Raw genomic sequence first — 23,693 nt, forward strand, 5'->3', positions numbered from 1 at the left:
CATCAAATAAAAGACAGAATTGTAATAAATCAATTATATAAAAATAGTTATAAAAATATGCTGGGCTTTTGATAAGTTTAAGGACTACACGTTAAGCGCGATTCCTATCCTGTTGAAGATTCCGATACTACATGTGCAGCATCCTATTTTCCCTGTTATTTTCCCCTTTCTTGTGTTTTTCCCTTTAGTTCTGCTCTTTCTTTCACATATGACTAAGATGCTGAAAATGACTGCACATGCATGGCCTCTGACAGTTTGCGAGCTTCGTGGGGAGAGGGCAGAAAAATGTGGAACTCGGAACGTTACAGAAATGAAGAGTGAAAACCATCTTTGCAGGTAGTGGGGAAAGGGCCGTTAAGGGGGAGAGGGAAGAACACTGGAGGAGGAGTGGGAAAGCTTGAGTTCTAGACCAGGAGATGTCTCGGGGAACTCTGCTTTGGATGGCTGATCAGTTCTCCGAGCCGTGGGTTCCTAGTCTGTAAGTGGTAGGGGTCAGTGTTTTATGCCTTTTCAGGGCTATATCAGTGCTTAAATAATAGAGTTCTTTGAAAGCTCCTCAAGGCTCCTGAATCTGGCCTTCAGTGTCACCATCCTCCCATGCAAGGAAAAGAAGCCAGAGCTGACTGAAGCAGGGGCCATGTCCCTTTGAGCAAGGACTTGTTTCTTCCAGGGATGGGATCTTCTCATTTTGAAAAGCCTTAGTTTAAAGTCGGGGAGAGGGGAGACCGAGAAGCTTTGGGCTAAAATCTGGGGGAAAGGTGATTCTCTCTGTGTCTGTTTCTCTGACGCTGTTTTTCTGTCCCTCTTTGTCTTTGCTTCTGTTTCTGTATCTCTGTCTCTATATCTCTGTCTTTGTCTCTCTGTCTCTCTCCCTCTCTTCTTTTTTTCTATCTCTCTGTCTCTGTCTCTGTCTCTCTGTCTCTGTCTGGGTCTCCATATATTTTCACCTCTCAATTGCACCGAAGATTTTGGGCTAGGTAACCCAAGATCAAGCATTGCACCTGGGAAGGACTCCCAACGGCCTCTGCCCCTCCCCTCCGCCTGGCTCCTGTTCAGCCTCAAACCTCCCTTGGCGTCTGGCTCGCAGCAGTCCCCTCTCCCTTCCGTCCCCCATGTGCTTCCTCCCCAGCTCTGGCCAGCCGCCCCCGCCTCTCCTCCAGACTCCCTGCGGTCCCCCCGTGTCCTCTCCCCCATCTTTCAGTGAATCATAGCTGACGTTTCTCTGGTGCCCAAGCAGGTACAAAGTGCTTTCCGTCCATCAGCTCATCGCCAAACACCCAGATCATCCCTCTCCCCCTCATTTCCTCCTTCGCTCTCCCCTCCTTGCCCACACGCTGCTGCTGCCTCCATCCTCCCCTTTATCTCCAGGATTCTCCAGGAGTCCCCAGCAGGACCCCGAAAGGGCCGATGTCCCCTCTCAGAGGCAGAGGGCATTTCGGCAGCTTCTTGGCTTCCTCGCTTTCTTAGTGTCTTAGACTTAATGGTGCTCCCTTCCTCAAGATGCCAAAATGTCTTTGCCCTTCCCCTTCCTCAAATCTGCCCTCCTGCTTCTTTTATCTGGGTCTCTCATGCATCCATTTCCCTCCTCCAGCTGTGCAGAGGACAGGCACGAGGGCATCTGCAGAGAGAATACCCCCCCCCGAAGCCCTGGTCTCCCCCTGTGTCTCCTCACCCAAAATCCTCCTATGTTCAGCCTCCTCCTGATCCCTCTCTGCCCCCAAACACAATGAAGATCACATAGACAACAGTGTGGACAGAAAAAGAGGGGGAAAGAGGGGAAGTCAGAGAAGAAACTCCAATGCTTGCCCCAGTTAACACGGGTTTGTATGTGGTGGTCTGCCTCACTTTACGCAACAGAAGGGCTTCTGAGTGTCCAGAACCACTGCCCATCGGGGCATTACAGAGGAAAAGGCAGTGCGGTGCACTGGCTAAGGCGTGGGACTGAGGGTCAGAAAGTCCGGGGTGCAAATCCCACCCCAGGCATTCACAAGCCACACAACCGTAGGCAAGCCATCATTGTAGGTTCCTCACATGGGAAATGAGGAGCTTGGGTTCGATGGTCTCCACAGCGCCTTCTCATTGTCTTCTTGGATGGTCGTGGAGAATGTTCTGCAGAAGCTCCCACCTTAAAGGATCTCTGCGAGGCTTCGGCAGTTGGGCTTTGGCTGGCTCCGACACTTCTGAGACACTTCAGACCCATGGGGTTCCTTCTGGTGCCCCTAAATGACCCGATGGGCATTCTCATACTCCACGTTGGCACCAGGTGAGGGCATCTCTGTGCTTGTCGGGGTCACCAAGGAGGCACAAAAAGGTCCCAGATCCCGGTGCACATCACTGCTGAGCCTTAGTGTGGTGTCTGAGAAAACAGGGCTTGGCTCTTCCATGGGAACCCCTGAACGTCAGTCCCTCGGTGGGAAGTCGTGTCCTCACAAGCCCCAGGGAGCTTAAAGCCAAGCTCTGGTGCTGGTTTTTGAGCGCATGGCTTCCATCCTTCTGCCTGGCAGCAGTCCCACTAGGACTGAACACAGAGGGGGGGCAGTTTGGGGGTGAGGGGTGCTTACTTCTTCAGAAGGAAGTGTTTGTCTCTTCAGTGCCTCCATCTTACCCATCCCCCGATAAGCCAAGGCAATATCAAGTCACTCTCTGGGGCCTTGCTAACCACTCCCTTTCGGGGCTAGCGGAAGTTCCCTGTGGCCCCTGGAGCCCATGATGGCGGTCCACAATCCCGCAGTGGAGGGCTGATCATCTCACTCAGCAGAGGACCTCGTGTGGAGAGAGGAGCTCACATGTAGCAGCAGCAGTGACAGGCCAGAGAGAGCTCATCCTCTCCCAGCTGTCCAGAGACACACCATTGGCCACCAATCACAAATGAGTCTCTGCCTTTCCCTCGAATCCTTGTGGCGGTTCTCTGCGTGCTCCCATCAGACAGTGGCCCCTGAGCTAGCCAGGGTGGCCCTCTGGCAATACTATCACATCCCCCTTGACCTCCATAGGACCTCCTTCCTTGGGCAATGGTTTCGAAGATCGGCTTCCCTCTAATGCCAGGCTGGCCCTGGTCACTGCGGAGATTCGCGCTGAGCTGGGGCCCTTTCACTAACCAGCCCTGAGTCCACGGCCAGTGACTCTTAGCTGGGCCATCGAGCTGGAGAAGAGCCGCCCAGAGCAGCAGGGAGTCAGGGGGACAATGGTGATTTCCCGGAGTCAGGTCCGAAAGGGCCGAGCCTGGGTTGGGCCTGACAAACTTCACCCTTGGAGACTTGCCCGCTCACTCCACGTCCAGTTTCCTCTCTGGGAGGGCCCCAGAACTCTTCCCTGATGGCTTTGCCGGGCCAGGCTCACAAAGGACAGGTTTTCTTCTCCCTACCCTCCCTTGGCACAAACTAGCCAGGTTGGAGGCAGTCACTTGGTCAATGTGGGCCCAACTTTCCAGTCCATAGAAAGGACATGAAAGCCGTTCAGCAGAAAGAGCCCAAAGATAAATCAGTGGCTCCATCCGAACGTTCTTGAAAGCCAGGGTTCAGCACCCACTGAGAGAACTGAAGGAAACGCCAGGGCCCAGATCTGAAGACGTTCCCAAACATGGCCCTGTGTCATTAAGGGGAATGTCCTTGGTGGGGAGGGAGAAGAGGGAGAGAATGGGAAGGGCTGTCGGAACACCAGTCCACCCTTGGGAGAATCGTGTGTGTCCACCTTAGTCACTGGGTCTCTTCAGAGGCCCCGCCTTCCCTGCACTCGGCATGGATCCTGTGGTCCTCAGGACTGATAGCCCCCCACTGTTGCCCAGAATCTGCTTGTGGACTAGAAACGGGGGCAGGAGCTTGGAATGGGCCAGTTCCTGTTTGTCTTGATGCTACATCTTGCCTCAGCTGAAGGAGACACGTGTAAGAAGGTCGCATGACTTTCAATCGAGTCAGAACTCCCAGTAGCAGAGATCGACTTAAGCTTGGACTTCCTTAAGCAACATGAAGTGGAGGTTGGGGCCAGCCACCTTTGGCCACGGGAGCCCGGGGAGCAGCCATCTCAGCCGGAGGGCAAGTGGGCGCCCGCGCCCCAGCTCCATCATCTGTAGTCCCAGAGGGTAGTGCCAGGCCCAGCTCCAGCCTCAAGTGGCCACTGGCCACCAGACCGGGTGGGCCGAGGCCTGTCCAGCACTCACAGGAGAGCGCTGCCACCCCCAAGACCGTGAGGGTCCAGGGACCCCTAGTCTGCTGCATCACTCAGGGACAAGCCCCAGCCCCAGGACGGCTCCTTCGCCAGCTAGAGCTGGTGGCCAGCCCGTATTTATCAGAGGCGGCTCATGGAGCTAAGCATCCTCCCCTAAACATGATCCCCTTGTGGGGGGAAGGGGAACCTCCTCCCCCAACAGCAGAGACCAGGAGCCCAGCCTTGCCCGGCCTCAGCCCCCCACTCCCAGAATGGTCTGGCCCAGGGCAGAGACTGCGCTCCTCTCAGGGTCCTGCCCTCACACACCCTCGACCTTCTCCACAGACTGCCAACGAGCCCCCTGCCGGGGCTCAGTGAGGAGGGGCACCCCATTTCTGTTTGCTGCACCTGCCTGAGACCGAGGATCCAAGTCACTAGGAGTGGGTGGTGAGAAGCAAGACAAAGGGAAAGCGTGAAGAGATGACAGCCTCCGTGGGGGAGGGCGCCTTGCAGGGAGCGCTCCCACAGCTTATATGGGATTGAAAGCTCAGGGAAGGGGGAGAGCATCACAGAGCTCGCCCCCTCAATTTCCAGATGAGGTGACTGAAGCTCCGAGTGGGAGCTGACGTGCCTGGGAAGGGGGTCACCGAGGTGCTAAGGGGAGAGCTCAGCTCCCCTGGCTCCCGGACCCGGGCTCTGCCCAGGGCCAGGTACGTGACCGGCCTCGCACCCGGACAGCCTCGGGCCTCGGCAAGAGCCAGGCTAAGTCCCGGGTTCTAGTTCCAAGCCGGGGACCTGTAACCCTGGGTCACACCTGCCTCCAGAGTTCTTTCTCTGGATCTAGAAGTTCTGCAGATGCAGCTGAGAGGTCTTTCCCCTCCCCCCCGCCATGAAGAAGTCAAAAGCCTCTTAGATCTGAAACCGATATGTACCAAAAAGTACAAAAGTGAGGCACGAGGAGACAAAGACACACACACACACAGGGAGGGAGAGAAAGAGAGAGACACACAGAGAGAGTCAGAGACACAGAGAGATAGAAACAGAGACAAAGACACCGAGACAGAGATAGAGAGACAAAAAGAGACATGCAGAGTCACAGAGAGAGGAGGAGAAGGAGAAAGAAGGACGAGATAAAGAGGGAGAGAGGCAGAGACACAGGGCAGAGAAAGAGAGACAGACAGAAAGAAAGAGAGCCAGCCAGCCAGAGACAAACACACACACACACACACATACACACACACACACACACACAGAGAGAGAGAGAGAGAGAGAGAGAGAGAGAGAGAGAGAGAGAGAGAGAGAGAGAGAGAAGAGAGAGAGGAGCAAGAGAGAGACAGAGAGAGAGAGACAGAGAGAGAGAGTGAGAGAGAGAGAGACAGAGAGACAGAGAGTGAGAGAGACAGAGAGAGAGAGAGAGAGAGACAGAGAGACAGAGAGAGAGACAGAGAGAGAGAGTGAGAGAGAGAGAGACAGAGAGAGAGAGAGAGAGAGAGACAGAGAGAAGAGAGAGAGAGAGAGAGAGAGAGGAGAGAGAGAGAGAGAGAGAGAGAGAGAGAGAGAGACAAAGAGAAAGAGATGGAGAGACAGAGGGAGAGAAAGAGAGAGACACACATAGAGAGTCAGAGACACAGAGAGAGTCAGAGACACAGAGAGATAGAAACAGAGACAGAGATAGAGAGACAAAAAGAGACATGCAGAGTCACAAAGAGAGGAGGAGAAGGAGAAAGAAGGATGAGATAAAGAGGGAGAGAGGCAGAGACACAGGGCAGAGAGAGAGAGACAGACAGACAGAAAGCCTGGGCAAGTCACTTAATCCCAGCCTAAAATTAAAAAAAAAAAGACAGAAAGAAAGAAAGAGACACAGAGATAGAAATAGAGAGACAAATAAAGAGACATGCAGAGTCACAGAGAGAGGAGGAGGAGAAAGAAGGAGGAGATAATGAGGGAGAGAGGCAGAGACACAGGCACAGAGAAAGAGAGAGACAGACAGAAAGAAAGAGAGCCAGCCAGCCAGAGACAGACAGAAACAGAAACAGAGAGAGACAGAGACACAGACAGAGATAGAAAGAGAAAGAGAGACAGACACACAGAGTCATGGAGATTGGAAAAGGAAGAAGAAGGGAGAGTTGGGGGAAAGGCAAGGACAGAGACAGAGTCAGAGATGGAGAGACAGATGAAAAGACAGAAACAGAAGGAAAGGGAAGAAAAAGAGAGGGAAAGGAGGGAGGGAGGGTGAGAGAGAGACAAAGACAGAGACAGACATACACAGAGTCACAGAGATAGAAAAAGGAAGAAGGGAGAGGAAGGGAGACAGGGATAGAGGCATGGAGGGAGAGAAAATAAAAGGAGAGGAGAAAAAGAGAAAAAGAAAAAAGAGGGAGGGAAAGTGGGGAGGAAGAGACAGAGATGGGAGAAAAGATGAGAGAAACAGAGGGAGAGAAGCAAAGGAGGGGAGACAGGAAGATGGAAACAGGGACAGACAGAAGAGACCGACCTACAGAGAGAACACAGAGGTATGACCGAGTCAATGGGATATCGTAACCAAATAGAGCATAAACACAAACCTATGTTTTTCTATTCATTTATAGATTTTGAAATCATAATATTGACAATGATTTTAATGGACAAATCTCATGAAAAACAGCTTAGAATTCCTAAAAGCAGTAACTCCCTGAGATGCTCTGCCCAGGATTCCTTTCCCCTCACTCCTCTCAGCCCAGACAGCAGTGAGAACGAAGCTACTTGGCCCCTGGCTTCTGGGAGCCCTTGTTCTGAGCAGCCCTGGGGGGCACTGCTCCCCAGAAGTGGGAATTGCCACATCCCCCCTGAGCAGGGAAGATGGAGAATGCCCAAGGGGAGAGTCAATCTAAGGTGAAGATCTCTGAAGGGGCAGCCAAGGTGCTGGGACCCGGGAATCAACAAGCATTTGTTCAGCACTTACTCTGGCCCAGGAAGTGTGCTAACGGTTAGAGTCAAAGAGAAACCATTCCTCAAGGGTTCCCTTTCTATCGGGTCTAGGAACTTTTCAGTGATTCCGTCATAGAAAGTCGCTCTTTCCCACAAGAATCCCTTGATCACTTAGTCTAAATTACCAGAGCACAGGATGACCCTCAGGGTCTCAGCACCTGCTCCCCCCCCAAGATCTTGGTCTAACTCCCTTGAGCTCTAGAGAACAAACTGTCACAACACAACTGCAAGACCCAGGAAAGCTCAGCACCAACAAAAAGAACCTGTCCGACCTCCACCATAGCTACCGGCCCGGAGCTCGCTCAGGCTGTTGCGGATGTTGGGACCTCCAGGAACCACCAGAGGAAATGGGAGCTACTGATGCTTGTATCACTCCTCCAATGGAAAGTATTTAACCATGTAATTCAATTCTCACTGTGTGAGTGTGTCCGTGGATACATTTAGTTCGATGTGATAAATAGTATCATAGAGTTACAATTTGGGGGATTGAAACAATGTAGAACTTGCGGGAAGAAAGAAGACTGGGAATCTACAAATGCCAGCAGCCAATTGGTGTGAATGGAGTATAAAATGATTATTCCATGGGGGGAAATCCCCAGACTCATCCAAGTAGCTCCTAGTTCCAGGAATGGAAACAACTCCTTTCTAATAGGCTCCAATCCACCTGGAATTTCCAGTCCCAAGGTGGTATTCACAGAAACTCCTGCATGGACTGTGGCAGGATCCTCCTGATGGATCCCCTTGAAAGACGTCCAGCACCTCCCAGGACCAATCTTGCCTTCTCCTCAGTGATGCTCCTTGGCATGTGCCCTTAGCTCCTTCTCAATGACTTTTAATGAATCCCCACTACCTACCAAACAAAATCCAAATAAATAATTTACTGGAAGCCTACTGTAAATGGATGATGACTTGATAAATGAATAATGCTAACTGTCAATATCAATAATGTGAGTTAGTTCTTTATCCCTAGTAAATGACTTCCTCAGCAATCACTGTTGACTTTTGGGATGAAACGAATAGTGAGACAAAGGAGAAAAGGATGAGCAGAAAAAGAGAAGCACGAGAATGGTCTCGTCTGGACCGACAAACAGGAGCACTTGTTATTGACAAGAGACATTGGCACATTGGCCATCAAAGCCAGCTAGGGACTCAGATCCCCTGGGAAAATGCATCAGAGGGGAAGAAGTAATAAATAGAGGGATACCGGGGGATAAATGACCAAAGACTACACTAGGAGGAAGGAAACTCAGTTAAAAAGCACATCAATAAATCAGAAGGAATGGTATTAGCAACAAAAGGAACTATGGTTTACAAATCACCCAAATGAGTCCAATATCTATGAATAAACATTACACAAAAAGAAAATGAATCAATGCCTGATGAAGCAGAGGGTCCTATGGATTCCCAAGAAAGCACAAAATCACAGCAAGATGTATCTGAATGGTTTAAGAGAGAAATAAGACTTGTGGAAACACAATTTATAGACTTCACAGTAGAGATAATTGGCAGAATTTTTAAAAAAGAAAATGAATCCATGGTGCGAATGTCACCAAAGAAGCAAGAGAGAGAGCGAAGGATGGGGAATGCAAACAAACAAAAGTCAAGGACAATCTGGAAGAGGAGAAGTGAACAATAATAATGCTAATAATGATGACTTGGCAAGCAACCCATGTTGCTTTCAAAAGACTGAAGGACTATTGAAGTCTCAGAAGAAAACAAGAAGTTAAAAAAAGTCCACATGCTGCCTTTGTAAAGATGATTCCCAGCATTCTTCATCCTGCTGATGACATAGAAATAGGGTAACCTATTGAGATCATAACACTTCGCTTCAATTTTTGGCCACCAAAGACTGTCATTAAGCCCATTCTAACACCCAGACCCAATTCTTGCTGGTGTTCATCTTGCTCCAAGCCTGTTTTTGCATTATCCAGAACAGGAGTCATTTGTAAGCTGTGGTCACGAGTTGCCCCAGTGAATGAGCTGGGAGAAAGCTCAGCCTGATTCTAAATGAGACAACAAGATGGAGACCTCAGAAGTGTTCAACTCCCTCTGATGCTTTTTCCTTGGTCACTAACTACTGGAATAATCTCCGAGTATCCATTTGTGAGTCAGGAATCCCACTTTCACTAGAAAGGTGAACATAGAGATGCCTTGGTTTTTGAGAGATGATTGATATGGACCCAAAGGAATTTTAAAAAAGCATTCATTAAGCACTTGCTGAATGCCAAGCTCTTTGCTTGTGGACCTTCATGGTGTGCAAACATGTTACTCTTCCTTACTGAGTCAGGGGTTATGGTGTAGCCTCTGCTCCTAGCACAGCAAGTTCAACACCTAAATAGTAGGGTTGGAGTTCCACAAAATGGTCAGTGATGAATTGTTACAGAGAGCAGAGCACTGACCTGCAGAAAGGAAGGGGATCTGAGGCCTCCTCCCACTTTGTCCCTCATATTCTGTGTATCTTCAGACAGCGGATCTGTATCTTCACCCGGAATCCGGATGGCTCCAGAAGAGAAAGTGAGGCTGGTGACCTTGCCCAGGCCTCCCTCACTTTAATCCAATTCACTTGCATGTCATGGCATCACCTCTCTAATGGCATGGTTCTCTTTTAGAATGAAAGACAAAAAATCTGCTTCCATAGATAGTAGTAGTAGCTGTCCAATGGGAACTGGCCAGTTGGGCAAGACAGCTCCATCTTTCTTTCTCTTTTATTCATTCAGTCATTCTTTCTTTCTATCTTTCCTTCATATTTTCTTTCTTTCATCTCTTTCTCTCTCCCTCCCCTTCTCCTTTCCTTCCTTCCTCCTTCCCTTCCTCCCTCCCTCTCTCTTTCTCCATTTCTCCTTCCCTCTCTCCATCCATCTCTCCCTCTCTCCCTCCATCTCTCCTCTCATTTCTCATTTTCTTTCTTTCTTTTTTTCTTTTTCTTTCTCTTTGTTTCTCTCTCTCTCCCTCCTTCCCTCCCTCCCTCCCATCCTTTCTTCCTTCTTTCCTTCCTTCCTTCCTTATCAGCATGGGCACCCATTTCCCTTGCCTCTTATGAGAGGAAGGTCACAATCCATCCCTGGCTTACCCCATTCTCTTCTCCTCCCCATACATCCTTCTCTAACTCCACTGTATGAAGCCTGGAACTGTTCTAACTCAAGCAACTTATCTAGAAAGATGTCAGTTCAGGCTAATAACATCAGCCTCACTAATCTAAACATCTGGCCCAACTACGTCATAACATCAGCCGTGATTTATCTCCAGACTATTTCAATACCATGGTCATTGCCTTTCCGTAGAAAAACTAGCTCTAGTTGTCCTTTCAACAGTTTGGTTTGGGAGAGAAAGCAAAAACATACAAGATAATGTTTGGAGGCCTCAATGGTGTCTAGACAGGACTGGTCAGTTGGTTTAGGGTTTTGCTATTGTGTGTGTGTGTGTGTGTGTGTGTGTGTGTGTGTGTGTGTGTGTGTGTGTAGGATATGGGGAGACTTGATTTTCATTCTTTATATGCGGCATTATATTCCAGCTAGCATTCTACTTATATATGGCTATAATCTGCCACCCCTACTTGAGTATAAACTTCACTGGAGCAGAGATTAAGTTATATTTATCTTGGGATATCCCCCAGAGACTGACACATATATAGTCTTATATATAATAGATACTTAATAAATATAGCAAGCAGGAATGGAAGGAGGGAAAGAAAGGAGAAGGAAGCGAGGGAAGAAAGGAAGAATAGGGGAAAGGGGAAGCAGGGGGGAGGAAGGTGGTGTAAAGAATGTTAGAAGGAAACTACATTTATTGCCGTTATCACTTGTTCTCTTCTATTTCTAGATTGTGATTTCTTTTCTGAGTGTCACTCCAGAGTTCACAGAAGCAAGAACTACACAGAGTGTAGTTCCCAAGGTGGGTTGCTTTCTGTGCCAATCAGGAAAGTGATGGTTGACCTCTGAGCTCCAACATCGCCTGGAAGGGCAGCTAGAGCTGCTTCCAGATGGCACAGTGTTCACCTCTGATCTGAGAAGTGCTTTACAGGCAGTATGTCATTAATACATACTGTTGAATTGAATCGAGAAATTGGATACAAAAGTATTCATGTATAGCTATCCTTCGATCCATCTATCTATCTCTAAACATTACAGTGAATATGGATGTACAGTATGGATATAAAATCAGTACAAACATTGCTCCTCAGCACCTTCTCCTGTGGGAACCTTGTTGATGCCCTGAAGCCTTATCTCGTTCAGAGAAGTCCTGCCCCAAGTGCTAGAGACCTCTCCTACATCTCTCTGCCTCCGCTGAAGCCAGAGTAGCTTAAGCTGGAAACCTGAGCTCCCTTGCTCTCTTTCTTTGACCAGCCAATTTCATGATTCACCCTACTTCCCTTCCTTGGATGATTTACATGTCACTGCTTTCCCATAGGTCATGAATACAGGACAGCCAGACATTTTTTCATCTGCTGATTTCATAACCCACTCTAGATCAGTCTCAGCTACTTATCTTTATCTTCCATCCCATCCAATAGCTTTGAGTTACCACAAGTTCTATTGATCCAGTAGAGCCTTTAAAAAGGAGACATTAAACAAAGGCCTTAGATTCTTTGGAAGGATCTCATTCAACTCCTTAATTCATTTGGTAAGGAAACCAGGGTCCAGTTCTGGATTCTTTAGAGGAGGTGGCTCTAGAAATGGGCTAGAAGCACAGTGTTGGCTAGCTGGGGCATCCACATGTCTATGGTCATGCAGCGGCTTAGAGAAAGAGATGACTGGCCCCAGAGGCTCCCTGACTTCCAGTCTATCCTCCTACCTTGCCACCCTGAAGTAGCCAGGATAGGAAGAGCAACCGCGTACAGGAAACTGAAAGAGTTCCCAAACATGTATGGGTGACAAGTAGCTGGTCCACACTTAACTTCATCATCCCTGCTCCTTGGGCAATCTAATATCTCCTCATCAATTTCTAAAACGCAACATCTCTTTCAAACTCAACTAAGCTCACAGCCTTTACCCTAGTAGGTGAAATAGTATTTCTTTTATATATTCATATGAATACAATGAGGCTATGTTTCAAAATATGAAAGTAATATATATTTATTTAACAAATTGGAGAAACTACCTTTCCTAACTGTAGTTACACATGTAGGGATTATATATATATATATACATATATATATATATACGTAATACACACATATATACATATATGTTATAAGCCTCTCATTATTAATCCCCTAGTGTTTAAAAAAAGTTAAGGCTACTAAATATGCAAGGAAACAGGTAGCAAAGCACGTGGGATGTGCTTTTTATGTTCTTCTTAGGAGTAAGAAAGCTCATAGCAGGCCTTGACTGTAACTATAGATGACTTTTCTTCACTATTGAAAATACAATCCCACGCCAATTGGTTAACTCGGTTCTCTTCAAAGAATGGGGCTGAAAAGGCCCTCCTTTCATTAAAAGATCCCTCCACCTTCTATTTCCCTGTCTTCCCCAGGCTCTCTGCAGCTGCGACAGGCAAGCGGAATTCTTGCTCAGCTGCTGGGCACCTGGATCCTGGCGGCTGCTGGTGGGTGAACTCCCACTGGCTCTCTCCAGTCTCCGGGGATAAGCACTGCCTAGAAAGCCAACCATAACTGCAACTGCAACCTTCTTTCCTCCTTAAGGAGACACTAGCCATTCCTGTTCTGTCTGTGGCCCCGGCTTCGGAAATGGCTTCTTTGAATAAGAGGGGGGAATTTCCATTTGTCACCGAGTTATGTGCTTTTAATGTCATGCTCTCTGAATCATATATGCCCTCAGGCCCCCCACTGGATACAGAGAGCTCCCCGTCCTTGTAATGAGAAGTCCCTGGTGTTTGCTCTGGTTTCTCAAACCTCCCTGTCCCCCTCCCCTCTGCCGTATACCTGGACTGCTAGACGGTGGGGGCTTTCCACAGCAAGGAGGCTTCCCGCAGCCCCAGTTCCAAAGGACTCCTAATAAAATTGGTTCTATGTATACAGTAGATGAGAATATGTCTGAATTGTGGGTCCAGTTATTATGAATAAATCCCTGCATGAAGCACAGGACCCCTCCCCCCCCAGCCCCAGACTCTCCTGAGAGCTTCCACAGTGAGCCAGCAAGCTGGTTTTGTGCAAAGCCATGCCAGTGAGCACCAGCCACACTCCCAGGCCCCATATGGGATCTCCCCTAGGCTGCCACGGTCACAGACGAGGCTGAGAGCACAGACACGTGTTCCCAGTAATGCTGAGCGAAGACCGTGGACATTTGGCTTGTCCCTTAACAAGCCACCACTTGCTTCCTCCAAGGAATAGCCAGGGCTCGGCAGCTGGGCAATCAGCTGGAGTTAAGCTGCTCTCATGCTGGGAATGGGAGCCACAGTCTACAACAGAGAGGTCTGTCCCAGAGGAGCCTGCACTTACAAGGCAGCCATGATGAGGAAGAGGAAGGAAAATAAAGCAGCTTCAGCTCCTGACCACTGACAGCCTGTGATCTCAGACTAGGCGGGAGCCAGGATCTCTGTCCATGGTTCTGAATAGTGCCAGGGCAATAGGGACAAGGAACTTTAAGCTCTAGGAGGTGGGCAAATAGCTGGCTTACTAGGAAACTGTTGGTCCCAGTGCCCACTGTCACAGGTGGGTAGAGATTGCAAAACAAGGCAAGATGTCATCTCTCTGGACTGAGGGGAGAACCGAATAAGGGAGCCAGCAGGGCGATCATTGCCAGGCGGCTGCGATTGTCTTAAAGAAGAAGGGCCTTTTAGGACGTGGGCATTATACCAGATGGATTCAACGAAAATAAAGTTCAGCAGAACCAGAAGATCACTATCCACTTCAACAATACTGTATGAGGACGTATTCTGATGGAAGTGGAGATCTTCAACAAAGAGAAGAGCTAATCCAATTCCAACTGATCAATGATGGACAGAATCAGCTACACCCAGAGAAGGAACACTGGGAAGTGAATGTAAACTGTTAGCACTACTGTCTATCTACCCAGGTGACTTATACCTTCAGAATCCAATACTTAACGTGCAACAAGAAAATGGTATTTACACACATATATTGTATCTAAGTTATACTGTACCACATGTAAAATGTAAGGGATTGCCTGTCATCTAGGGGAGGGAGTAGAGGGAGAGGGGAAAATTTGGAAAAATGAATACAAGGGATAATGTTATAAAAAAAATTACTCATGCATATATACTGTCAAAAAATTATAATTATAAAATTAATAAAAAAATAAAAAGAAATTAAAAAAAAAAAAGAAATGACATTATGTATTCTAAACAACAACAAAAAAAAAAAACAAAACAAAAAGAAAAAGAAAATACAGTTCAGGCTAGGGAACCACAGAGTCAGCAAAGAGAAGCAAGGATTTTCCTTTGTTGTCAGAAACAAGACATCAAGCTCCGAGGTGTCTGTCAGGTAACCCTGACCCCCCAGGCCATCCATCTGGTGGAATCAAGGTTCTCAACCCCAGCCTCCTGGCTGAGCCGCCTCTGCGGAGATCCTCCATTCACTCAGGGTTCAAAGAAGGGAGAAAGGGAGTTTCCAGAACGCTTTACAAGGCTGAAACCCTTGTCCAGAAGATGGGAGAGAAGGGACTAAGGGAAGGGCTTTGTCCGAGTGTGAGCTCAAGGGGGCCAGGGCAGCAAGGCCAGTTTAAATGAGCCCCTTTGAGTGAAACTCTAGTACTGGCTTCTCAGATAAAAAGAAAGAAGACCAATGAGCTCTTCTAAAGTTTAGGAAAGATGCTTTGAGAGCAAGAAAATTACAGGTAGAAAGGCAGATGGAGAGAAAAGGGAGAGATGACAAAAGGAGGAGAGACAGATGGACAAAGGCAGGTGCTGAGCCAGGGAGATTGAGCACTCCAAAGCTGTCCAGAAATTCATATACTCTTAACATTGTGGAGCTCTAGGTAGAATATTAAAAAGCAAAATCCTTATTTGGGAGACATAATGGCGTGATGAATAGCGGGAGATTTTCTTTCCATGAAATATGTATGTGAATGAACATATATCCACATATAGTCTTTACATGCATGTGCGTGTTACAGTAAATATATAGAATGCCTCCAGAATCTTAATAGATTTGCACACTATTGGAGCTCTCTTAAAGTTTCAAACTGCTCTAAGACTTTTGGGACAGGTCCACTGATAGACTTCACGAATACATAGCCAAACGCTCCCACCCACATTCTCCCCCCCCCCCCCCGCCACTGAATGAATTGGTTATAAAAACTTGTCCAGATCCTCAGATAAATTCCCAGTTTGACCAGCAGAAATACATCACAAATAACACTTTTCTGTTTCTTAAAAGACAAAGACTCGAGCTTTTCCCCAAGAGTATGAGATGGGGATGAGGGTGAAGGGAAAAATGCCAAAAGGAGCAGCCACGTTGGGGGCATAAATGGACTATAGCGGGTCATGGTAAGGGATGGTGGCTATAGAGGGGAGTGGGGTGAGTTATGGTGGGTGTGGTGAGTGGCTTGTGATGAATTGCGGTGGGTTAGCACAGGGCGCGATAGGTTTTCAGGGGCCGTGGTGGTTTGTGCTGGGGAGCGGTGTGTTGTGGCTTTGATGGGGTGTGTTGGGCTGTAGTGGGTGGCGAGCCCCGGCAGAGCATGGGGACGCGGCGGGCTGGCACTCACATTCTGGTGCTCCCAGTCTTGTTGATGATGACCGATTTTCCAGTTTGGTCCACGTTGTGATCCATTCCAAAGTACGCAGCCACTCGGTGCACCAGCATTCTCTGATAGGATGACATCTGAGGAAACTTTTTGTAATGATTCCTGCAAGGTATAGAAGGAAAGCTGAGTCAGCAGGAAGAGGCTTCTGCAGAGATGCAGGCCCCGCACCCCACGGGAGAAAGGGCCCATCTTCGCTCATCCCCACCCCCAACTCTTCACAGTTTTGTCCAACCACAAACCAGGACCCAGAATCCTTCGCTGTCTCAGCGTCTGACCATCCCGAACCCATGCTCCCCTCCCCAATCCTGGCTCTGCCCACCCTCCCCCCCATACCAGGGAAGAGAGAAAGTTCACATACTTGTCATCACTGATGAAGTCCATGATTTCTTGTTCCATTTTCAAGAGTATCATCCTGTCCCTGAAAAATTAATTGTGAAAAATGTACTTTCTTTGTGCCGTGAGGGTGATTTTCGGCTCTGTCTGGCAACGGTGGCTTCCCCAAATCCTCTGAGCCACCCCGCCACACCCTCGCAGCTCCTGACACTCTGCTCACGTGGTGCTCAAGTGGACTTTAGTCACAGCAGTGTCCTTAAGAGAGCCTCTGCTTCCTAACTCACGGTCTGAAAGAAGAGCTCCATGTGCACGGAGGGGACATATGGCTCGGCAGAGGAAATTTAAAAATATTGCAGAGAAACCTTATGATGTCACCGGCCCCAGGCACCCACACATGCCTCCTGGCAGCAGATGGCACCGCGGCACTGGGACGATACCCACCCTCCCTTTGTCAACGTGTCCATGGCTAGTTGGACGTTTTCAGGGGCGTAGCCCCCCTGCCTGCCAGAGCTATGCAGGTCCAGAGCTCAGAGCCCCAAGCACTTCCTCAAATAGGGAAGGAACATGGGAACCCGAGAGTGGCACTGGGAACCAAAGGAAAGGGCGGGGCACAGAGCAGAGAAAACTGGGGGGAGCTCAGGGGGGCGTTCTGGGGTCCCCTCAACATGGGCACTTGGAATCCACTGAACACTTGATTCCAGTGCACAGGACAGCGCTGAAGCCCGCTCAGCAAGCCCCCCGAAGCCCCCTGGGAGTCAGGTCTTACCTGGGGTTGCTCTTCAGGGTGCTGACCAGGAACTCGTGTAAGTCGATGCCCGTGGAGTCTGTGTACTCCTGGCTGCAATCTGAAACAAACGGGGACGCTGAGGGATGGCCCCGCTTCTCCCCTCCCAGCTGCAGGAGAAGCGAGGCTTGGAAAGCGGCAGCAGAGAGCACCAAAGGGGTGGGCTCAGGATGAACTCGGACCCCCCAAGGGTCAGCATTGCCCAGCCTCTCTAAGGTCAAGGGCAGCGCAGCTGCACTCTAGACCAGGCAGTTCTCCCCGGGCAAGGGTAATCTCCTCCACACAGGCACGGACCAGTCCTGGGGCTCAGGGTGGGCCACTGGCTTTGGGCTGCAGTACTGGGGAGTGTTTTAGGCTGGGGGAGCCAGGGCTCTCTCAGTGACCCAAGATCTCTGTCCTCAGGTGATCTCCAAACCTTCTGGCCTCTTTTTCATTTCTACACACGTTGTTGTACACGGACACTCTGTCCAGATGTGGGCAAGGGCGCAGGGTGGACGCCACTGAACTCCACACCCTGCCTCTCTGCCCGGGCAAGGGCAGTTACTGTGCCCGGATATCCATAGGGCAAGAGTTGGGCCACTCTCTGGCCTGGCATTGCCATGGGCAGTACCCAATGTGGTCTGCTCTGCCGCAGAGCCTGGAAGGAAGAGGGGCATCTATGCCAGGCATTTCATTAGCTCACAGCCATGGGGAGTGTCCAGAATTCTGTGTGCACCGCAGCATGGCCGAGTCTGCCTTGGGCTCTCCATTCTCGCCCCACTGGGGCATGCAGAGGTATGTGCCTGGGCCTCTTGGCCCCCTCTGAAGGCCCCTCCTCTTCCCTTCTCTTCTTTATGGACCCCAGAACTGTTTCTGGGTCTGATCTCTATGTGACCCCATCTCTGTCTCTGTAAAGCTCCCCACAGGAGTGCACTTGCTAGGCCGTCACTCAGAGTCCGCCTGGCTTTTAGCAGATAGCTTTCTTGGTGCTAGAATGTCTGGGCCCACCAAGGGACTCCCAGGTGTGCACCAGCCCTCCTCAATATCCCCAAGCTTCCCTTCCGCCCACACCTTCGATGGCCTTGCCTCTGTTTCCTGACCACCCGCCCAGGTGCTCCTGGGGGAAGTGGCTGTGCCCCAGAAGTCCTTTCCTGCTCACCTTTGGACAGCATTCGGACCTTGGACTTCTCCCAGGCTTTGTCCTTGTGTTTCTCCTTCTCTCTATCTCTCTCAGAGTCCTCTTTCCTAGACTTCTCATCCTCCTGCAGGCTGGGAAGCCTGGAAAGCTGTAAATGCACTGATTCCTGTTGGAAAAGAGAAAACACGATTCAGGCCCAGAGCCACCGTCTCTCATCAGGGTCCATTTTGTAATAGCAGGGCTCAGCAAAGGCAGAAAACTGGAAAACTGGCGCTCAGAGAGGTTATTTTTACAATAAACTAACCTAAACCTGCCACCCGAGGGGCCCACCCCGTGAGAGGCTGCCACCCTGCAGGCAGGGGAGATAGGGCCCGGCGGCCGCCCTTCCACAGGCCTGGGCCCGGCCCAGCCTTCCTGCCCGCCCCCCTGGCTCCCAAGTCTAGCTCGCTTTGCAGCTTATTTTTATCTGGAGAAGGAAAGTGCCTGAGTCAGAGGCGCACGCACTCCCTAGCTGACGTCATTTACAGGTAGCGGCTCCCAGCTCGGGGCCCTCCACTGCACGGGGAGAAGTCGGAGGCAAAACTGCCCCCCAGCCGGCCGGACCCAGATGGATGTGGACAAAGAGGGACCGCAGAGACGGCCATCCAGGTGTAGGCAGGCAGACACTGGGGGGGGGGCAGACAGGGGGGCAGGCAGACAGCAGAGATAGAGAGCCAGCCAGACACAGACAGGCGGGCAGTCAGACGTGGACAGACAGACAGCATAGAGAGCCAGCCAGGCAGCCAGGCAGCCAAACAGATATGGACAAGCAGACAGCATAGATACAGAGCCAGACAGACAGACATAGCAACCAGGCAGACAGACATTCAGCCATAGACAAATAGATATAAACAGACAACACAGACGGACACAGACAGGCAGGCAGACAGACATTCATTCAGCCAGAGACAGTCTAAACTGTGGGGGCAGACACCGTGAGAACATTGCGGCCGTGTGGCTCCCCGGGCCTGACTCAGTTATTCACTCAGTAAAGGGAAGGCTCTCTCTGTACTTGGAGGAACCTTGTTCTGTTCTTCTAACTCTGGGGGGGGGGGGAGTCTCTAGATTGCTCAGTTCCCATCCACTTCCTGGGACCTCTAGGCTCGCATTTAGCCTGGTCAGCATCTCGGGCCAAGCCCCTTTCTCTGCCCTGCTCCGCCTGCAGGCCCAGAGGAGCCACAGGCCCTGGCTCTCTCCCCGGAAGGAGCCCCTCAGAAGCCAGGCCTTGGGCTGGGCTGCCCCTTCCCCACGACCATTCCACTTTGAAAACGATCAGTGCCTTCGTACTCAGACCCTGCTTGGCCAGTGGCTTGGGGGCCATTCCCTTGAGTCAAAAGAATGAGGAGTGAAATGATCTACTTTGGGGCACATCCAGCCAGGCCTGAAAGCGTGACCCGCCGGCAGCAGTTACGGAACGGGGCAGAGGAAGAGCAAAGTCTGTGGCCATGGGGAGAGTGACAACAGGGAGGCTGAACAAAGCCCGTTCTCAGGCGAAGGCCACCGGCCTCTCCCACGGGAGCTCCTCCATCTATTAGGCGGCTCTGGAACGGTTCAGCCAGACCCAACTCTGACAGTAAATCATTCTGGAGTTGGGGGTCCCCAAAGAGAGCACGGCGAGGTGCTTGCATGGGATGCGAAGGGCCTACCGGAGCCTTGGCTAAAAAAGGTCCTTCAAGAGGTCCTTCTCAGCCTAGTGCTGGCCCTGGATCAGGCCAGAGGATTCCTCTCTGCCTTGTCCTTGGCCTATGCAAGCCCTCCAGGGGCTGCCGGTGCCCCTAGACCTTGGGGGTCAGTCAGAGTTAGCCCCCACGGGCACTCGTAGGGGATGGGGGAAGTCTGCTTTCCCTTGCTACAAAAACAGCCCCTTGGCCGCCTTTGAGGTCCTGCAGCGGGGGCCTCCCTTCCAAAGGCATGGCTCCCCTTCCCCCAGGAGCATGGGGACGGTGGAGGAGGGGCCATCCTGGGCAGAAGGCCGAAGGACCCTCCGAGGGCTTAGATCCGATGGTGGGGCTTGGGGACCCAGCCTGAATGAGAGCGGGCCGCCGTTCACACGGGCCGTTCAGCCACCCCTGGTTTTGCTACAGACAGACACAGGTCCAGGCAGGCTGGGGTGAGGGCACAGACAAGGGCTGCAGGCTTGGTGGGTAAGAAAGGATCTCGGCTGAGTTGAATACTGATTTTTATTGATTTCCTCAATAGTAAAATACATGTGTGAAGGGTTACAATGATACAGGGTCATTATATCCAACAGGAGTCATAGAAAATCCAGGGCACAAGAATACACTGGGAGGCCAGGGCATCGTCGCGGCAGCGGCCAGCTTCCTTTAGCTCAAGGCAGACCGGGAGATCAAATCATGGGCCCGAGGTCAAGTACTGGGGGTTTCCCGTGACCCTCGGGTGGCCCCTGTGCCAGCCATTCCTTACATCAGCCCAGCAGGGAGCTGCCTCTGCCACTGGTATAAGTGAGGGGGTGGGGGTGCGCCTGCCTCTTCTGCCCAGCCCCAGAGAACAGGGGAGCCCCGGGGAGGCTCCCATCCCACCGGCCAGCCTCCCTCTTCCCCTAGCCAGTCAGGAAGACTCCGGCGATGTCCTACCGAGCCGGGGGGCTGGCTGACGCCAAAAGAGCACCATTCGTGACCGGTTTTCCCTCGCCCGTTGTACAATGGCAATAGGCTTTGGGGTCCAGAATGGGACGGGATGGGAGGGGGAAGTTTGAAAGGAAAACAAATCCCACCAAGGGTTTCTTCTGAGAAGCTCGTACAACCACGGGGAGAGGGAGCCTCCAGACAGAGCAGATAGACAAGGCGTCCATGTCTCCTCTGTCTGTGTGACGTGGAGGGGGACCCCGGGGGGCTAGCCCAGACTGCCGATTTTAATGGAGCTTAAAATACATTAATAGCCACCCACCGTCCCCTTTCCAGCCCGATGAGCTGTAATCCTCCCCAAGGAGGAAACAAAAAGCACAAATAAGTCGAACTGAAACCACGAGTGCTTCTCAAAGCCCGAAGAGCCCAAAGCTCGCATTTGGAAACCGAAAGCCGACACCCACGGGTGCCCTGTCCAGCTCCGGACTGTCTGAGGACGGGGGCGCCCAGGGGCCGGGGAAGGGCCAGCCCTTGAACCAGAGCTGTCGGTAAGGTAAAGATAGCTTTTTTTTTTTTTTTTTTTTTCTTTTTTGGTCTTTTAGAAGAAAATGCTCTTGGAACTCTGAGAGTCCACGAGGAGAGTTTAAGGTATCTTAACTAAAGTCAATAGAAAGAAAGAAACATTGAAATGGAATGGTTTAATACTTTTGTCTTTCCCCTGGGCTCCTAAGTCTTTCTCACTTTCCCTAATTGGTCCCAATTTCTAGCTCAGCAAATGAGCCTTTGGAGAGCAGCCCGGCACCAGGCTGTCTCTTCTTTCATCCCATGCCTAAAAGGCAAATGAAAATGAGTGAATGAGCCTTCCCGAGTTGGCCCCCAAAAGGCTGTCTGTGGGGATGGAAATCTGCCGCACCAACTTGCTGGGTGTGCAGGACCAACAAGGGAGGGGGCGTGGTGGGGGGAGCCTGCTTAGACAGGAAGAAGGATTCCCCCCCAAGCACAGCCCCTCCGAGAGCCTTATTTACAGCTGGGGGGGGGGTCTGTCCTCAAAAGCACACAAAGGAGTCCTCCACAGAACAATCTCGTTCTCTAGGTCTCAAGGCCGAGAAGAGCCCGGGTCCTGGGTCTTAGAGGCAAGTGCATCTTGGGGGTCTGGTTGGTAATAAAGCCTGGCTGAGCTAGAACCATGGGTCCTGGGAGCCTCCTGGGGGCAGCCTGCTGGGAAGAGCCTGAGAGGCTTCCTACGTAATTTTGGAATCTAAATTCTTTGGAATTCCTTTCCACTGGTTGGCTTTTCAGAGAGTCTGGAAAAAAAGCAAACGGATGAAGCTAATCCAGGTCCCGGTCACACTCACACTAGCTGCTGCTCCCCCCAGATCTGAGCTTCGTCTCCCCGTCCAACACGCGTCCACGCGAACCGCAGCGGAGGGACTCTGGCCATGCACGGGGGGCAGCGGACCCCCGGGGACGTACCTGATCTTGGAGACCCTCTGCTCCTGGGCGGGAGGATGACTCCTCACAGACGGCCAGACTCCGGGTCAGCTTGCCCTTCCCTGCTCCTGACTGAAGGAAACAGAGAGAGCAAGAACAAAACACCCGAAGAGCAGCTGCTGCCTCCGGCAGGGATCCCAGGCAGGCGCCGGGCTAGCTGGAGGGTCGTTTGTGGGGACAGTGTTCTAGTAGGCCCTGGGAAACCACAGTAGGTCCTGTTTGTGAGCACACCCACCTTTACTTCCCTGCCTTTACTTCCCCACCAGTCACACTTCTCAGGAGTAATCAGATAACACCAGGGGTGGCAGGAGGTATCCTGGCCCTTGCCAGGGCCTCCCTTCCTGCCCATTGGGGCGGGACACAGGCTTGTCAGAGGGAGGCAGGGCTAGTGGCTCGTGAAAACCATCTGCCCCTCCTTTGGCTTGGAGGAAAAGGACAATAACTGTAAACAGCAATGCTGCTGCCATGGCCAGAAAATCGATCCTGGGGCCTCTCCCCGAGGTGTGTCCAACGGGCTTCTGGGACAAGCCGTGAGCGGGAGCAAGCTTCATTCCAGGAGCCAGTGGCCCCCTTTACTGCGCCAACAGCCAGCGGCTTGAGCCTTTCTAAGCAACTTCAGTGACTGCTGTCCCAGGGGTTCCCCCCCCCCCATGTGCATTGGCGGAGAAGCCTACCTTGGACTTCCTCCTCTCCTGGTTCTGGGCTGCCAGCCGCCGCTGTGGAGAAAACCCAGAAGCTCGTCACTTGAGGCAGTGCAATGACAAGAGTAAGCTGCGCCCCCACTGCCACCCCTCCCAGCACGCTGCTCTGGCTCCCTGACCCAAGGCAGCTGCAGAATAAGGGTGGGGCTGCCTACAACCCCTTGGCAGAAATGTTCGTGGCTCTTCGTGGGGCCGGGAGGACTGCAAGCAGAATGGAAAGCGAGTCTGGCTTTTCGGCTTTTGCCCGGTCAGCTTGGAGTCCCTTTGGCAAGTTTTGTGGGCGCTAAGGCTAGATCTCCAGCTGGAGAAGGGGCTTTCTGTAAAAGACACCCCAGAAGAAACCCCGAGCCTAAGGGCTGGTGGCTCTGGGCCCCAAATTCGGCACTCCCTCCAGCGCCTGCCCCTGGGCTGGGAATGAGCCAGAACCACTTGGAGTCTGAGGGGGCAGGACACACCCTCCAGATGCTGAGGCAGCCTGCAAATCTCTGGCCAGGAAAGAGAGGCGCGGGGCACACTGGGCCTTCCCCAAGCGCCTGTCCTTTAGGCCTGCGAGCACCCCGGGCCAGTCCCGCTTCCCTCCCCTTACCTGAAGTTCCAGCTTCTCTTCCTCATCCAGGCTGTCCGACTGAATGATGCCGTTCTCTGGGGTCCTGGCTTCCTGCTCCGCCCCAGGGGCCTCGGCAGACTGCGCGCTGGACTCCCCTTGCTCTGACATTCTCTCTCTCGGGAGGAAATTACAATAACAAAGTGGGAGGGCCTGGAAGGTCGAGAAGCCAGAGAAGCAAAAGTGGGCTTCAGCTTCACGCTGAGGGTTTCAGTGCAGCCTCCTCCAAGCCCCCACTTCAGCCTCTGGGCCACCGTTCAGGC

At 51.4% G+C, this 23,693-nt stretch overlaps 1 protein-coding gene across 14 annotated transcripts in view; it reads right to left on the reverse strand.

Annotated features, from left to right (window-relative positions):
* The window catches only part of ARPP21 (cAMP regulated phosphoprotein 21), a 151,703-nt gene that overhangs the window by 62,320 nt on the left and 65,690 nt on the right, over positions 1-23,693 (reverse strand). For all 14 annotated transcript variants that reach the window (XM_074284601.1, XM_074284597.1, XM_074284606.1 and 11 more), the window contains exons 3-9: positions 23,413-23,583; positions 22,800-22,841; positions 22,108-22,197; positions 18,032-18,176; positions 16,876-16,954; positions 16,135-16,194; positions 15,738-15,878 (exon numbers count right to left, since the gene is read on the reverse strand). In XM_074284601.1, coding sequence (XP_074140702.1) covers positions 15,738-15,878; positions 16,135-16,194; positions 16,876-16,954; positions 18,032-18,176; positions 22,108-22,197; positions 22,800-22,841; positions 23,413-23,541 — 686 coding nt within the window. In that variant the 5' untranslated portion in view covers positions 23,542-23,583. The remainder of the gene's footprint in view (positions 1-15,737; positions 15,879-16,134; positions 16,195-16,875; positions 16,955-18,031; positions 18,177-22,107; positions 22,198-22,799; positions 22,842-23,412; positions 23,584-23,693) is intronic.

The sequence above is a fragment of the Sminthopsis crassicaudata genome, chromosome 1, assembly GCF_048593235.1.
Source record: "Sminthopsis crassicaudata isolate SCR6 chromosome 1, ASM4859323v1, whole genome shotgun sequence".
Taxonomy (NCBI): Eukaryota; Metazoa; Chordata; class Mammalia; order Dasyuromorphia; family Dasyuridae; genus Sminthopsis; species Sminthopsis crassicaudata.